Source organism: Vulpes lagopus, chromosome 17, assembly GCF_018345385.1.
Source record: "Vulpes lagopus strain Blue_001 chromosome 17, ASM1834538v1, whole genome shotgun sequence".
NCBI lineage: Eukaryota > Metazoa > Chordata > Mammalia > Carnivora > Canidae > Vulpes > Vulpes lagopus.
Window position 1 is genome coordinate 8,330,421 of NC_054840.1, and position 16,794 is coordinate 8,347,214.

General features: G+C 39.3%; 1 protein-coding gene across 12 annotated transcripts in view; it reads left to right on the forward strand.

Annotated features, from left to right (window-relative positions):
- The window catches only part of MECOM (MDS1 and EVI1 complex locus), a 554,726-nt gene that overhangs the window by 510,169 nt on the left and 27,763 nt on the right, over positions 1-16,794 (forward strand). For 7 of the 12 annotated variants that reach the window (XM_041731621.1, XM_041731615.1, XM_041731618.1 and 4 more), the window contains 5 exons: positions 282-498; positions 5,842-5,989; positions 7,344-7,500; positions 11,841-13,197; positions 15,586-15,673. In XM_041731621.1, the coding sequence (XP_041587555.1) occupies positions 282-498; positions 5,842-5,989; positions 7,344-7,500; positions 11,841-13,197; positions 15,586-15,673 (1,967 nt within the window). The remainder of the gene's footprint in view (positions 1-281; positions 499-5,841; positions 5,990-7,343; positions 7,501-11,840; positions 13,198-15,585; positions 15,674-16,794) is intronic. The other 5 variants (XM_041731616.1, XM_041731619.1, XM_041731617.1 and 2 more) reach the window with 4 other exon arrangements.

Sequence of the window (16,794 nt, forward strand, 5' to 3'; positions counted from 1 at the left end):
CTTTGAATGTCCTGTGGATGGTCACCCCTAGGAGGGTTAACGCCATAAAGTTTTACCTTATGGTAAGGAGGCTATACTGTAGCCACAGGAACCACATTATCATGCGAGGCTCTGTCCTGGCTTCTCTACGGGTATTATTTTTAATTCAGGTTAAAATGGAAGTGGTAGAAATGACAACTAAATCATTTCTAGTATGTCTTCCATAATTCAATAAGAACTGCCAGTTTGTGGTGACACTTCCTGACCGCCCGGGCCTGGTAACATCTGAATTATTTTCACAGAAGAACGGCAATATCGCTGCGAGGACTGTGACCAGCTCTTTGAGTCCAAGGCTGAACTAGCAGATCACCAGAAATTCCCCTGCAGCACCCCTCACTCAGCATTTTCAATGGTGGAAGAAGACTTTCAACAAAAACTCGAAAGCGAAAATGATCTCCGAGACATACATGCGATCCAGGAGTGTAAGGAATGTGACCAAGTTTTCCCCGATTTGCAAAGGTTAGAAATGGCATGTTGTGCTACGGAACATGTTTATTTACTCTACAGTAAAGTGTTGTTGTTATGCGGTCGGTATGCTGGATTTTCAGAATCGATGCAGATGGAAAATTTGGAACCGCGATGGGCCTGACAAAGTGTGTTAGTGACCTGTTCAGAAATCGGTTTTCACTGGAAATTGTTATCTGTCAAATGTTGACAAGGGAGTTGGAATTAGTTGTTTTGATGCTAGACAGAAAATAATATGTTTATGTTTATTTAAGCAGTTATTGGCCACTGAAAGCCTAACCTTACAGCATAAGATATGACTTAGAGGAAGAATCAAGATTGCTGCAACAACACTGATGCCAATTAAAGTAATCATATGTCCAACAGTAAAGCGGCCTCTAGAAACATCTAGATGATTAAAAAAAAAAAAAAGATTGGTTCTGGAATATACTTAATGAAAGATGATCTTTTGAACTGTGTAAACTGTGGACTTAATTTCAACTATTTATCTAAACTGCACATAGATAAAAGAATAAGAAAATCATGCCCAGTGAAGAAAGTGCTCCGTTTCCCAAAAGGGAAAAAACAAACATGATCTAAATGAAATTATTCTTGAATACTTATTTTTAACAAAGTGAAAATAATATATCAGCAATATATTAACTTTTTATAGGCTTTTGAACTTCATTCAAGAACTTTTTTTTTTTTTTTTTTTTTTTTTTTTTTTTAGTTTCTGTGAAAGGAAACAGCAACCCTGGAGCCTACCCTTGGAAATCTACCTTGATAATTATGCTATAGAATAGTCTTTCAGATCAGGGATGTATCTAACCAGCTAACAGGTTTTCTGTTTCTACCTAATGGTTTTTGCCTTGGCCCACAAACAGTTTTAATAATTGCATTCATTTCTTTGCTTTTAAATCCAGAAACGATCCTTGGAACCTAGAATTAGAATTTCAAATGAGCATAACGTTGTATTTAAGTGGGTATGGTAGTGTGTCAACTGGCCTTACTCAACACTGTGAATTACTCATGGTTTATCTTGGACACTCCACCTAGTGCCCTTGACTATTTTGTTTCCTTTCTTTTCTTAGCACCTTCTCTCCTTTTCTCTCCTCTTTACCTCTGTAGACTGCCTTGCATCCTCCTCTCTGGCTAGGCTTCTTACAGGAAAAGAATCCATACAGTAGCCCTTGATTTTAGCACATATGTAACTAAAAAAGCATCAAGTATAACCCATTCCTTGAGGAGACTGAGTCAAATGAATGAGTTCATTTGAAAATTCAGGCCTAATTTAGCTTTTAGAGTGAAAAGGGGAATGAGTAAAAGGGCTTTCCCAGTACCCTTTAAACTCATCTTTACTATTTAATATAAATCCATGTGGAGAATAAATCTGTTATAGATGTTTGGTAAAACATAGATTTGTAATAAAAATAAAGTCGCAGCATGGCTCATAAATGTAACTGTGACCAAATTAAGAAATAAAATGAAAGTAATAAATACCAGTGGGTAAGGAAAATATTTATACCGTAAAGCAGTATCTCTGATGCCAGAGATGAACTGTGTGTTCCTCAATTTTGTTATCAAAAATAATGGACAGCTTTATAAAACAAAAATTGGTGGACTAAACACTAAAATGTAATTCCTACTTCCCACTGGAAGTGTACGGCGACACTTGGAGAGAGATTCTTACTTTGACTAGCTGTAGGATTGAGCCTGAGTCAACTCCACTTAATGCCAAAACCAACTGTCAGTTTGGTTCCTTCAGACATTCAGTGGAAAACAATAAGGAAACCTAATTATCTGGTACTGGATGAACCCTCAAAACTTACTATTCGGTAGCTCAGCCAGATGGATCTAGCATGTCACTGTGCAACCTGATGTCGACCATCTAAGTGGTATTTTTGGTTATATAATTTAGCCGTGTGCAGAACCTACATTCCCCAAATATTTTCCACTTTATCGAATCCTATATTGTTGCTTCATACTTTAAACAAATGAGAAATCCTTTTTGACATGGTAATTATTCAGTTCTGCATCTTTTCTGTAAAATGTTGAAGAAAAAAATTACCCCTTGCCTCCCCTGCCCGGCAAAAAAAGGGGGGGGGGGCGAGGAACAAAGGTTGATATGCAAAAGTTGAAAAGCACCCAGGAGGCTAGGCAAAGCTCTATAAGTTAGGATAAAGTTCTGTGAAAAGTGGAGACGTCTCACTAATGACCGACTGGCTTGCTTCTATGTTTGTGAAAGAAATGCACATTTGCTTTGGTAAGAACCACTTACTTGCCTTTTTATTCTTTCTATCACTGATTAAGTGATAGCTGGTAATTCCATGCAACGATAGGGATTTTATCCTGGAGTGGAAGAAAGAAAGAAAGAAAGAAAGAAAGAAAGAAAGAAAGAAAGAAAGAAAGAAAGAAAGAAAGAAAGAAAGAAAGAGAAAGAGAGAGAGAGAGAGAGAAAGAAAGAAAGAAAGAAAGAAAGAAAGAAAGAAAGAAAGAAAGAAAAGAAAAGTTTTTTTTTGCATTTATTTATTTCCCCCCTCCCCGAATGCCATGGACTGTATTCTTGAAACTCTTATCATATCCTTGGATTTAGGGCAGGGGGAATAAGACTCCATGTACAGGCCAGTCTCTACCACTAGATTTCAGGGTGTACGACTTGACATACCCTTTGTAAAATAATATTTGTCACAAAATGGCAAGCCTTCCTGGGTTGCTGAGGAAGTCAGGAAGAATATTCATCTGTGCAATGACTGGGAGATGTCCCTGACTCAGTTCAATGTTAACTGCAGTCGATGGTATCTCTCTCTTAACTCTCTTAATAACATTTCAACTTGTGTAACAAACAGAGGATTACATATTGTAGATAAAGATAGGTCTGTTCTTGTGACTCCACACACCTGTACTCTCCTGGTACCTTTTGTTCACAGAGATATCACCATTTGTGCTATTCAAATAGAATAGCATTACAAAGTTGACTGACTCATGGAGCAGGAAAAGTAAGTTCATGTGCCAATATGCATACGGTTGTAGGGAGGAAGCTAAGGAAGAGAAAAAATATGAGAAAGATATCTCTAATTTATCAAGAGATGAGAAAGGATACATAGTTTTTCACGCACGCTGCCATGCGCACAGTCTATATGGCTACTGGGTATATTCCACACACACAGACATCTTATCTTATTGGATACTAGAATTTAGAGTATTCATCTAGAAAAATAAAACTTGGGAAAGAAAGAATGCTTACATATTCAGTAGTTGCTGTTTTTTTTTTTTAATATCTTTTTACTATGGAGAGTTTCAAAATATACAAAACTAGGGAGGATGGTGTAATAAACCCCCATAGACTCAGTTTCAATAATTATCACACAAGGCCGGTCTTGTCTCAGTTACACTCGTTCAGATTATTGAAACAAATCCTGGACGTTATGTCATTTTATTCATAAATAGCTCAGTATGCATCTGTAGAAAAAAAAAAGGACTCTTTAAGACACAACTTTCAACACCACACTTTAAAAAATAATGACTCTTTAATACTACCAAATATAAAATCAGTGTTCAAATTCCCCCAGTTATCTCATTATTTTTAGCTTTTTGTTTGAATTGAGATCAAAATACGGTCCACCAATGCAATCAGTAGGCATATCTCTTATGTCTCTTTTAATTTATAAGTTCCTCCAAAGTCAGTTTTTTTCTTTCTTTCTCTCTCTCACTCCCCCTCTCCCTCATTAAAATTTATTTATAGAAGAAACTGCTTTTTTCCTGCAGCATTTCCTCCAGTCTGGGTTCTACTGATCATGTCCCCTTGGTGTTAACATCTTTCTCCATCTTCTCTACTTCCTGTAAAATATCCCAACCCTTGATCAGATTTAGGTTCATTGTTTTAGGAGGAATACCTCACTGATGTTATGGCTTATTTCCTTCAGGAGGCACCAGATTTATTTATGGATTGCCTAGATTTATTAATTGTTTATGTGCTGTAAAATGAACGTTTTCTACTTCTATCATTCTTCCATTATTTATTATCTATATTAATTCTATGCAGAGAAACTTCCCCTCATTGTTTATTTGCTCACCCCGAAGTACAGTTCATATAGGAAAGGCAGGACATGTGGGTGAGTTTTCCCCTTGATTTACTAGTTTTCAGAATAATGATTTGACTTTCCAGGATCTTCCAAGGGTGAGGTTTTGCTTTTGTGATTTTGAATATTGTTTTTTGTTAAAGGGCAAGATTATTGTTTTTGTTGATGCTTAAATGTCCTCAGCTCTGGTCAGTGGATGTCTTTTCAAGTTGGTACCTTAATTCTTTTGAAATGATCTATAACTTTCTTGCTTTTTGCCATTATTAGACGTTCAAGGTCCGTCTTGGGCTTCAAATTTCAAACAGGCTAATTCTCCAAGGAGCTCTGGTTACTTTATTTAGGGGTATGTTCCAGTGTGTTATATGTGTGTATTTAATTACCAAACCTGTTACAAACTTCTGAATATCACAGCAATCCAGGATCTATAATATTTGCTTTTCATTACATTCAGGCAGATTTTATATACACTTTTTAAAGAAGACAGGGAAATATTTGAGAAGCAAAAATAGTCTAAGCTTTAAAACAGAGAAATTATGCTTACGAGAAACTTCTATGTTTTTCTTTTGAGAGGCTTTAATAGTACATTTGCTTAGAGTATTATACACTTTTCTTTCCTCCCCAATTCATAGGTGCTATAGATACACACTTCTATATCTATGTATACACATATCCACTCATCGGTTCCTCTGACTGACCATCCATCCATCCATCCATCCATCCATCCATCCATCCCATTACATTGGGAAGTTGCTTATTGAATGGTTAGTGTCCAGCTCACTTTCCCATATGGTGGTATGGGTAGAAAAAAAAGTACCTTTTTGAATCTAGAGGCTATATGCCTTAGATAGGATACCTGCCTGCATGTTCTTAACCATTTTTGAGGATCTTCTGTGTGAGTGTTTGTGTTTGAATGAAGTGGGTATGAGCGCTGTGTGTTGCCCTTGGAATGGTGTAGTGGATTCAGAACTGGACAAATAACTGGACAAATAACTAGTCATTGACCGTGCCCCTAAATTGGCAGCTAACCCCCGATAGCTGTATCAGATTTATGTTCTAACCACAGGGGTTCTTCTCTGTGTTAGTGAGAGTCACGGTCTAGGAGAAATACATGTTTTTTTGTTCGTTTGCAGGCCTGTTTCTTCTTCTTCATCTTCCTCACCTCAACGACTCTTCCTTCATATTTCTTTAATTGCCAGTTGGATCACTAATAAAATGACATTCTGTTTATGAATGTGTTCTTTGTCACCATGGCTTATTAAATCAATTGTTCTCTTAACAGCCTGGAGAAACACATGTTGTCACATACAGAAGAGAGGGAATACAAGTGCGATCAGTGTCCCAAGGCATTTAACTGGAAGTCCAATTTAATTCGCCACCAGATGTCACATGACAGTGGAAAGCACTATGAATGTGAAAACTGTGCCAAGGTACAGTGAATTTGTAGACTACTTGGCCTCTCTCTGTCATCCTGCTCTCTCTTAATCCATCACTTGCTATGATATATAAAAACAAGCCTTGAGAGGGGAAACTATAAATATCTTGAGAAAAGTAGACTGAGTGTTGTATGCTAAAAGGCATTAGTACAGTGTATAAAAACACTTAGTGGGTATCCTTTTATTTTTGTAAGGGAGGAAGTGAGGCTTAATGGTGAGTTCCAGAACTAGGTGTCAGACATCCTTGGTAAATTCCTGGTTCCGCTACTGGCTTGCCAGTGTGGGGTTGTTTTATAGCCTTATGGAGAACGAAAATTTTATCCAACGCACATTTACTGATTTCTTTTAATAGCAATTTGTGAGGAAGTCACATAAAGTTTCTGAATGCCTATTCAGAAAGAATAGGAGACTCCGACATTTGCAGATTTTTCCACCCAAGGCCCCACCATAAATCATGACTTGGTTCTAATTAAAAACGTAGTGCCTCAGTGGCCACTGCTAAACAGCATAAGGGTGCAGCGAAAGCACTTCACCTTGACCATGACTCTGCAATGTGAAAACAGTAGTTCACATCATGTAATTTTCATGGTTCTCAATTAACTAGAAGATGCCCTGATGTCATTAAAGTTGATTCCTATTTCCAAAACCTTTTCATGACAGTGGAAATTGTGGCATTTGAAATTATCTTTAGAGATGTTTTGAAGTGTGGGTTACTTGTTCTTTTTCTTTCTTTCTTTCTTTCTTTCTTTCTTTCTTTCTTTCTTTCTTCTTTCTTTCTTTCTTTCTTTCTTTCTTTCCTTCTTTCTTTCTTCTTTCTTTCTTTTTCTTTCTTTCTTTTTTAAATACAATGTTTAAAGGAACGGTTTTAGCTTCATTGTAATTTGCTGAAACACAGGGTGAACATTAACTCCTGAGGGGACTCCTTGAGTAGACGTAAGATACTTTAGTACATTCCCCCCAATTTTGTACATAGCGTGTCTTGGTTTAGAGGATGAAAATAGCACACCAGTTTTAATAATGTCTAGGCTGGCGTTTTATGATTCAACTCTAATTATTCCGAATGGGACCAAAAAGACCTTGAATATGGTCTAATAGTGCCATAAATTATTTTGTTCGGCTGATACTGATGGACATTTCATGCTGAGGACCCAGAGCTGAATCATTTACGGTCCCTCCCTAGCCTAGAGAAGTGCACGCTTTGGAAAGATGACTTTTTCTTTTGGTCTTGAGGGAGCAACAAATAAACAAAACCAAAACAAATAAACCAAATTCCTTCTTGAGTCATTCCTGGTCTTCTTTCTTGTGTCCTGGAATTAAGTTTCTTGATTAATCAGTACTCATTTCCTAGCAGGTTTTCACGGACCCTAGCAACCTTCAGCGGCACATCCGCTCTCAGCATGTTGGTGCCCGGGCCCACGCGTGCCCGGAGTGTGGCAAAACGTTTGCCACTTCGTCGGGCCTCAAACAACACAAGCACATCCACAGCAGTGTGAAGCCCTTTATCTGTAAGTTTTTAACACTCCAGCCCTCCTTCCTGCATCCTTCTCTCGTCCAAAAGGCACTGTGATGAGGAGAGTGGCCGCATGGCCGTAGAAGGGTCTGGGCGTTAGCTATTTATGGTCCAATCCAGTAGGGCTATTTTCTGTTACAAGAAAATATTTTACACTCAGATCCATGGTATTTTGTCCATAATCCCCAGGGTGTTTTCTTTTAGATGCAATCAATAATGAGCAGAGAAAGGAGAAGTCATTAAATAATGGAAGGGAAGCCTCCCCAGGTTGTAGGATTTAATAGAGACAACCAGACTTGTCTCCCACTGGAAATGGTCATGGCTTTGTGAAACTGCAAGTGGCAGATGCCACTAAATAAGATGAAGTGATAAAAACCTGTTCTGGGTCAGAAAGGACTGGGAGTGTACCCCACTTGGCAAGTGGGCTTATGTGCATGTGTGTGTGTGTGTGTGTGTGAGTGTGTGTGTGAGGAGAGGGGGGCAGATAAACTTGCCCTTAATCTACACATTCTTACCAATCACAGGCTGCCAGTCGGTAGTCCTTGGGGACTTGAAAAGCAGAACATTTTCACTTTGATGCGGGACCTGCTGCTTCGATAGCTCCCTCCCTGCACTAGAGCAAATTTACAGGCAGTGCATGTTCAGGGGACACCCAGTCTGACTACCTACTTAGAACGTCCCTGTACAGAGCACTTCAGTAACCTACGCCACATAAAGGAAAACTCTGTCCATTTGCTTCTTCTGTCCACCAACTCCCGTCCCCTGTATTGTGCAGTTGTTTTCTCCATCTGGCAACGACTCTGGACTTCTTTTGATCCATTGCTCAGCGGGGCATACAAACACAGTGACTCACTGAGTTGTGCTACCAACTTCAAGACTGATTTTGGATCCAAACACAGAACTGATTGAAGCACCCTCCATGGTTGGCAAAACCTCTGATTTGGGAACCCTTACAAAACGTTTTTTTTTTTTTTTTTGACGAATAATGCAATAGTTTGTAGTAGCTGTATGAGACACTACTACAGGACCTGATGGGCAAAAAATAATTTTGAGTGCCAGCATGGAGATGCCAGAGATTAGCCTGCCTCCTTTTTACCTCCACACAGCCCTCTTTTGTGCTTCTGAGCACCAGGGGGGCTATTTTTTTCCCCCTTTCCAGCTCACACTAGAGTCTTGTTTTGCTCTTATGTTCCTCTGTTCCCTGGGTGGAGTGAAGAGGACTAGCTGATAAACAAAAGGGTGCTCTGGTCTCCCTTGGGGAAGCTCTGTTGAAAGTCACGGGAAATAAAGCATACAATAGAAATTTTAGACTTCTTGTCTCATAAAAGCATTTCTGACTCTAGGTCGTAACGCCCTTAAAAAATGCACTTGCAAGGGTTACGGGCATAAATTACTCATTTATTTCTGATTTCTCAGAAACAGACCTTGATACATTTATTGTGTTTGGATGGAAAAAAATAGGCCAAACAAATTATGATCACCCGTTTAACGCTTTCTCTATTACTTAAACCAAAAGTCAGAAATTGTAGATTCCTATCATCTAGGGTCCTGGGATCTGGAATTTTAATTGCGTTGAAGTCAAGTGTTTCATTTTAAAGCACTATAGGGTGTCCCTTTCCAATCAGCTTGTGCAACTATTTGCCACGAATGCGTTTTCAGTAATTATTGGTAAATTTAAATAGCAGATGGCATTCTTCAAATATAAAATCTGACAGAGAACCATGGGGTAATTATGAATAATAGCCATGTAATTTCAGAACAAAAGAGGAGAGTTGGTGTGGAGATTGAGAGTGGAGGAGGTTCACCTAGAGTTGATATCTGTTTCTCACCAGAAGGCCACACACCACGATTTACCCCCACTGGTGTGTTTATGGCAACTGTCTCTTATTACAGTGTACCGCCAAGCTTGAGTCCAAAGTCACCAGCACTAAGGTAATTACTCACTGCCTTTACAGAAACCTCCAGCTTTCCCAAATAGAAACCACATGCTCTAATAGGCTGAACATATTCAAAATACCTCTTAATTTGTTTAATAAGTAGAAAAATGCAATGTTAACTGCTGGCTAATTCCTTATTACTAAGAAAATTACAGTAGAGTGTAGACTTCAACATCAATTGAGCCGTTTACCTGGAGGCCTGGTGGTTTGTGGTGGGCCAGGCCAGACCTTCAAGTGAGAAAAACAAAGCCCCTGCCCAGGGTAACATCCCAGATTCTATGCCCTTGAGACCTGACGCAGACTTCGCTCATCTGTGTAACAGAGGGTGCAAGGAAAGTCAGATGCCCCTTCTGTTACTCTGATGTAGAGAAGGTCTTGATTTCTCAAATCCATCCAGCTAGAGAGGTATAGAGGGCAACGTTCCTTTGCCAAAAAATGGCAAACCTTTCAAAAGTTTATGCCATGGTTGAAGACCCATCGAGACATTTTCTCAACGCCTTTTAGTACCCTAGAGGAGAGGTGTTACTTTCTTGATGAGTGTACTTTTAGAATTCCAACGACATTTTATTTACTCTTTCTTGTTAGTGCTCATAGCTGAATTAGTGTAACTAGTGAAAGCCCCATGTTTCTACCCTCGACGTCAGATGGTTTTAATTAGTGTATCAAAGAATTTAAATAGCGTGTATATTTATTGTATATGGTTGAAGAGTACATACTTTTGAAAGCAGCCTCTGGTCAATATATTCCAGTAGGATGATTTGAAAAGAAATCACTCACATCTTCTCTTCCCATTAAAATGCGTGTTACGGCCTCTATAATGTCATGAATCACCCCACAGTGGAAAGCTCTTTTACTATTTACTAAGCACCCTGATATATGTAGCAGTGCATTTTAATCAGTAGTAGTAAAAGAAATATTATGGAATCACTTGGTACTTCCTGTTTGGTGGTGTGTGGGATAATCCAACTTTTGGGTGAGTTTCGCATGACTGAACGTCTATAAAATCTGCTTCGAGTTTTTTTTTTTTCTTTTTCTTTCTTTCTTTCATTTATTATTGCTTTGACTTAGGAGCTCAACCATTCTTTGCTTAAAGGCAGCCATCCCATGAAAGCAATAAATGTTGCATTTTGCCTTCAATTTTATTTCTTACACAAATTTGTTTCAGTAATTACCGACAAGGCGTATCGTGTTTCTGCATGTGTTAAACGTGCACAGAATCGTTTACAGTGAGCTCACACATAACGTGGATTCACCTCTACTAATGCAAGATAAAAAATGTGATGCGTAGGAAATGGAGGCTGTAGCCTGCTGAACTGCCAAGTCAGGGGGGCTCTTACCCAGCCCAAGGGTTTTTAAAGGTTCCGAAGTTCGGTCTGAAAAGACACCTTGTGAGGAGGAAGATGTTCTACTTTGTTGGCAAAGGCCCTGCCAAGAGGGTTCTTTCCCAGCCTCACCCTGCTGTGTTCTCCCTGGATGAGAGCATTCAGAGCACTCTCCCCTGCTTACCATAGTTGGCTGAGCCCCATAGAAGTCAAGCCCTGAGATAACCGGCGAAGATATGACAACAAGTGGACATATTTCCCAAGGACGGGGGTTTCATAAATGCAGGAAGGTTAGCACAACCACTGGTGTGAGGGGAAGTCAGAGGACGTGATCATAGTTCATGGGAACCAGCAATGCAGGATGGGCCACATTCAATTTAGTTTCCTTTGCAGGCTTAAAATAGAGCCATTGTAAATTATGTCAGTCTTTCTCAAATCATGAAAATGATTGTTAAAAATGTCTCAGAATACACAATGTGCATTGTTGTGTGGCTTTGATGTGTGAATGATGAGAGCGTATGATATAATGCAAATTAAATAATGGTAGAGCAGTCACAGGCCTTTTTCCCCAAGGGGGGAGGGGATGAAGGTAAAGTTGCTGGTTGAGGGAGAGGCTGTTTTATTTTGCTTCGGTGCCTACGACTTAGAATTGTGGAAGTGGGCTGAAATTTGAAGGGGGCTCCTGTTACGATTCGTGCTTAAGACTCTATAATTTTTAAGATTCTGTTAGGGTCGTGTGTGGGTGGGAAGTCCGTGCGTGCTGGAATCTGGACTTTCCTATAACTATTTAAATACACAAATATGATGCAAAGCACTATGCAGTGGGGAGGACAAACTATTTAAATATATTTATATATGATCTATTTGTGCTGCCTCAAGACATTTGTCAGGTTGGATGCCTTGCTTTGGAATCTAGTGAAATGGGGATTTCTGTGTTTGGAGCGCCCAGATTGGTACCTCCAACGACTTTTCCTGGCTTCCTAATTGAAATTCTGGGTAAAACCAATTGTGATACTTGCTAAATTCAGAAGCAATTGCCATAAAGCCTGAGATTCTTTTTTGTTGTTTGCACACAGGTGAGGTCTGCCATAAATCCTATACTCAGTTTTCAAACCTTTGTCGTCATAAGCGCATGCATGCTGATTGCAGAACCCAAATCAAGTGCAAAGACTGTGGACAAATGTTCAGCACTACGTCTTCCTTAAATAAACACAGGAGGTTTTGTGAGGGCAAGAACCATTTTGCGGCAGGTGGATTTTTTGGCCAAGGCATTTCACTTCCTGGAACCCCCGCTATGGATAAAACGTCCATGGTTAATATGAGTCATGCCAACCCGGGCCTTGCTGACTATTTTGGTGCCAATAGGCATCCTGCTGGTCTTACCTTTCCAACAGCTCCTGGATTTTCTTTTAGCTTCCCTGGTCTGTTTCCTTCCGGCTTGTACCACAGGCCTCCTTTGATACCTGCTAGTTCTCCTGTTAAAGGACTATCAAGTACTGAACAGACAAACAAAAGTCAAAGTCCCCTCATGACACATCCTCAGATACTGCCAGCTACACAGGATATTTTGAAGGCACTATCTAAACACCCACCTGTAGGAGACAATAAGCCAGTGGAGCTCCAGCCCGAGAGGTCCTCTGAAGAGAGGCCCCTTGAGAAAATCAGTGACCAGTCAGAGAGTAGTGACCTTGATGATGTCAGTACGCCAAGTGGCAGTGACCTGGAAACAACCTCGGGCTCTGATCTGGAAAGTGACATTGAAAGTGATAAAGAGAAATTTAAAGAAAATGGTAAAATGTTCAAAGACAAAGTAAGCCCTCTTCAGAATCTGGCTTCAATACATAATAAGAAAGAATACAGCAATCATTCCATTTTCTCACCATCTTTAGAGGAGCAAACTGCGGTGTCAGGAGCTGTGAATGATTCTATAAAGGCTATTGCTTCTATTGCTGAAAAATACTTTGGTTCAACAGGACTGGTGGGGCTGCAAGACAAAAAAGTTGGAGCTTTACCTTACCCTTCCATGTTTCCCCTCCCATTTTTTCCAGCATTCTCTCAATCAATGTACCCATTTCCTGATAGAGACTTGAGATCGTTACCTTTGAAAATGGAGCCCCAATCACCAAGTGAAGTAAAGAAACTGCAGAAGGGAAGCTCTGAGTCTCCCTTTGATCTCACCACTAAGCGAAAGGACGAGAAGCCCTTGACTCCAGGACCCTCCAAGCCTCCAGCAACACCTGCCACAAGCCAAGACCAGCCCCTCGATCTAAGCATGGGCAGTAGGAGTAGAGCCAGTGGGACAAAGCTGGCCGAGCCCCGTAAAAACCACGTGTTTGGGGAAAAGAAAGGAACCAACATTGACCCAAGACCAGCATCGGATGGTTCCTTGCAGCACGCTAGACCCACTCCTTTCTTTATGGACCCTATTTACAGGTAAGGGTGGATAGGAGACGGTTACACGCGGACGTGTGTACGGAGGGCAGGTTTTACATCAGGAAGCTTTGGCTTTTAACAAAGTGTTTTTGTGATGATTAGAAGGCAGAGAGTAAAGTTGTTTGATCTAGTGAATTCATTCTTTATTCAGGCGGTCAGCTCGTTAGGTTTGGACTTATTTTTGGATGTCTCTGAATTTGGGGTTTTGGATGAGGCCCACAGAGTCCTTTCCCTTGACAATAACTGTATTTTTAAACACATTTTTTAAGTGGAAAATATGGGAAAGCCATATTTAAAGCAAGTTGTCAAGTGGCAGAAGAATGAGGCTCCTGAAGGATTAATGCAAGTATGTGTGGGTACTTAAACGGGTCAGGAGATTTGGAATGAGATGGGACATAGAGCAGCGGGAGTTTTCTCTTTGTTAACCTACCAAGACGTCCTTAGTAAGTACCGTTCATATTCAGTTTCTAAATAAACCTCCCTGGAGCCCAAAGTGAATGAAATATTAGTCGCAAAAATGTCTTGTATATAATGTGAATGGTTGGTTGTGAAAAACATGTCTCTGTTGATACCTTCATCCTCCAGTTTTCTTTGACGCACCCAAAGATTTTAGGGGGGGAAACATATATGCTTAATAAAAAGCCTCTTAGGCAGTATTCAGTAAAGCTCCCTTGACATTCAGAATGATTTAGTTTTTAAATGCCAGCTTTCTTTAAAAGAATGAATAACAGTAATTGTGCTTATCATGTTTTTCAAACATTACCAAGCCTTTTCAGATTTACTTTCTCACTCAAGTCTTGAGCATTGTCAAGAAGTAATGGAAGGCCTGGATCATTGCTGGACTTGTTTAAGATGAGACTATTTTCATATTTTTGCCCGATTCTCTCTTATAGACAGACAATTTTGGGCTAGTCTTTTATTCAACAATACTTACTGATTCCTATTACTTAATAGGAATAAGAGCTGCAAACCCTTCTCACTGAAAACGACTTTTCTGCCTCAAATTATCTATAATACATTAACTAAGAAATAGTGCCGGTATGTGGAGGGCTAACCTGACGTGAAGGAGATTGGAAAGGACAATGCAAAAATATCTCAGAACCATTGGTACCATGCTTGGGTGCTCCCCCCCCACCCCCAATTATTATGCCATGATTCCTGTGGTAGTCCCAATAAGAGAAAGGAAAACAGAACTTCCATATTTTGTGAGTGGGTTGCAGTCACATGTTGCCAAAAAGGGTGTATTTCCAACTCAGTGATCCATCTCAGCCCTTTGTGAAGATGATTCCTCAGACTTTCTTTCTTAGGCCCTCCCGGCAGCAATGGGCTTCCAGTGCCTCCACACACCCATTACTCCTAACCGTCCTCTTGCTTAGTGGAGACTCAGTCTCCTCTCTGCTATTTCAATCTGAATTAAGGCCTTAGGCCTGTCATTTTACCAAAGTCATGAAAGACCTGAACACCAGTTTTTGTGGAAAGGCTGAGTTGAAATCTCAGCTTTCCCGTGTCTCAGAATTTTTTTTTTAAAAATCCATAAAATGGGCATAAGAGGACCTATTTCAATAACTGAGAGAGTGTTTGCAAAACAGAGCATATAAAAAATTTCAAGAAGTGGTAGCTGTTTTTATTAATTTTGATTCTATTTTTAAAAGCATACTTACTCCACAGTCCTTAAAAGAAAATTACCAACAGTTGGTAAAAAATAATAATAATAATAATTTCATCCACGATCTCATTTCTTGTACTCTTAATGGAAAATAGAATGACAAACATTTCTAAAACGAAAGGGATATGCAGATAAGTTTTAGACATCTCTGCTCCTCTTCCTTTTTCCTCCACCCCCTTTGGCCTGCCCTGTTCATCAGCAGTGGCATCCGAAAGAAGACGCCTATATCTCAAAAAGTAGACAGCAGGGTGCACAGTATGCTTAGAAACACTCCTGCTGGCATTGGCAAGTATGGGAGAAATATAATGAATACCCAGGGGAGCGCTTTCTTGGTAGAAAAATGACTTTAATTTTCAAACTGAACTCTGTCCTCGTGATTTCAAAATCATCCAGCCTTCTTGTCCCCGTTTGAAATGGAAAGGTACAAATGTGTGACCAACGCCTCTGGTTTCATGACTCTTCATTTTTTATATTTCCTCACTATTGTTATTACTGGTCATTCAATAGGATTTTGTCATTATAAATAGGACCTTCTTTCTTTGAGTGCCTACAAGTGCCATGAGTATTCTTCAAGAACTGAACAGATGTCTTTATATTTTTATTAGTGTGCTTCCTAGAAACCTACCGTTTGCTTTATTGTTAGCTGTTTTAAATGTCAGTAATTACACAGTGATTGATATATGAGACTGATTCATCTCCAAAAACTAATTTTAACCTTTCAGAGTAGAGAAAAGAAAACTAACTGACCCACTTGAAGCTTTAAAAGAGAAATACTTGAGACCTTCTCCAGGATTCTTATTTCACCCACAAGTAAGTATTTTGAATTTGAGACTTCAAGCTTGTAAACTAACTTGTTGATCCTGAAAAGCAGGTGCAATGAAATGAAAGAAATCTTGAGAACATTAGGATTTCCTATGACGCTGGTGTGGAAGGACACAGGAAATTCTAGCAGAATTCAAACCCAAACTCTTTAAAGAAAAAGAAATTAATGTATGTGTAAAAACAACATGTTTTGGGTGTTAAATTGTTGTCTGCGGTTAACTGCTTATTGAGCCAAAGTGTATTTTGGAGTGAGCAAAATTCAGTTAAGAAAATAAATATTGAAGTTGTCCTTTGTGTTTAAAAATGACTGCTGGTGAGAGGTAGATCATACTGTGACTCGTCCCAAACTCATGAAGGGCCTTCAAGTTCCTTTAGTGCTTAGATAAAAAACAGGAAATGAGTCTACCTGACAAGTTGTTACCATAGAGGGTGAAGGAATTTATCTAGAGACCATTGGGCATTCCAGTGAAGTTCTGTAATTGCACAAGAATTTACCACAATACACAGAGCCGTTTGCTGAATGGAGCTGTGTCCATTTATCAAAATATATACAGTTTCCCATTGCAGGGAGAAGGCAGAGCGGTGCCATCTAATGGGTTCATCCCTATGGCCTTACATATTGGGTTATTTTTAAGAACGGTGTTTACATATCAGTCGACTTGCAGAGAATTGTATTGAAAGACCAAATATATAAACATCCTAAATGTGTTTTTTTTACCTAATATTTTGTTTTTTATTTCTGATTTTTTTTAAAGGATGTAAGCTCTGGTCTTTATAGATGGCAAGCAAAATTTTTCTGAAAATGCTTAAAATCAATGAACTAATTGATTCTGTTTCAATATATTCAAACTAAAAGTTATGCTCCTCTAATAAAATTGGTGGAATTTTATGCAGTCTTAAAGGAAGTTATGAGGTAATTAAATTATCTGGGGGATATGATTCTCCCTCCCCCTCTGCTCCTTCTTCAAACTTTTCAAGTACTTCCTCAAAGTCCTGAACAACAGAGTATGAGAGTGGAGAGGTACATCTTCCAGTTAGATGGAGAAATCGATCATTGCTCAAAAATTCTATTTCAAAGTGAGAAAATATATGATTTGGTATTAAAAGGG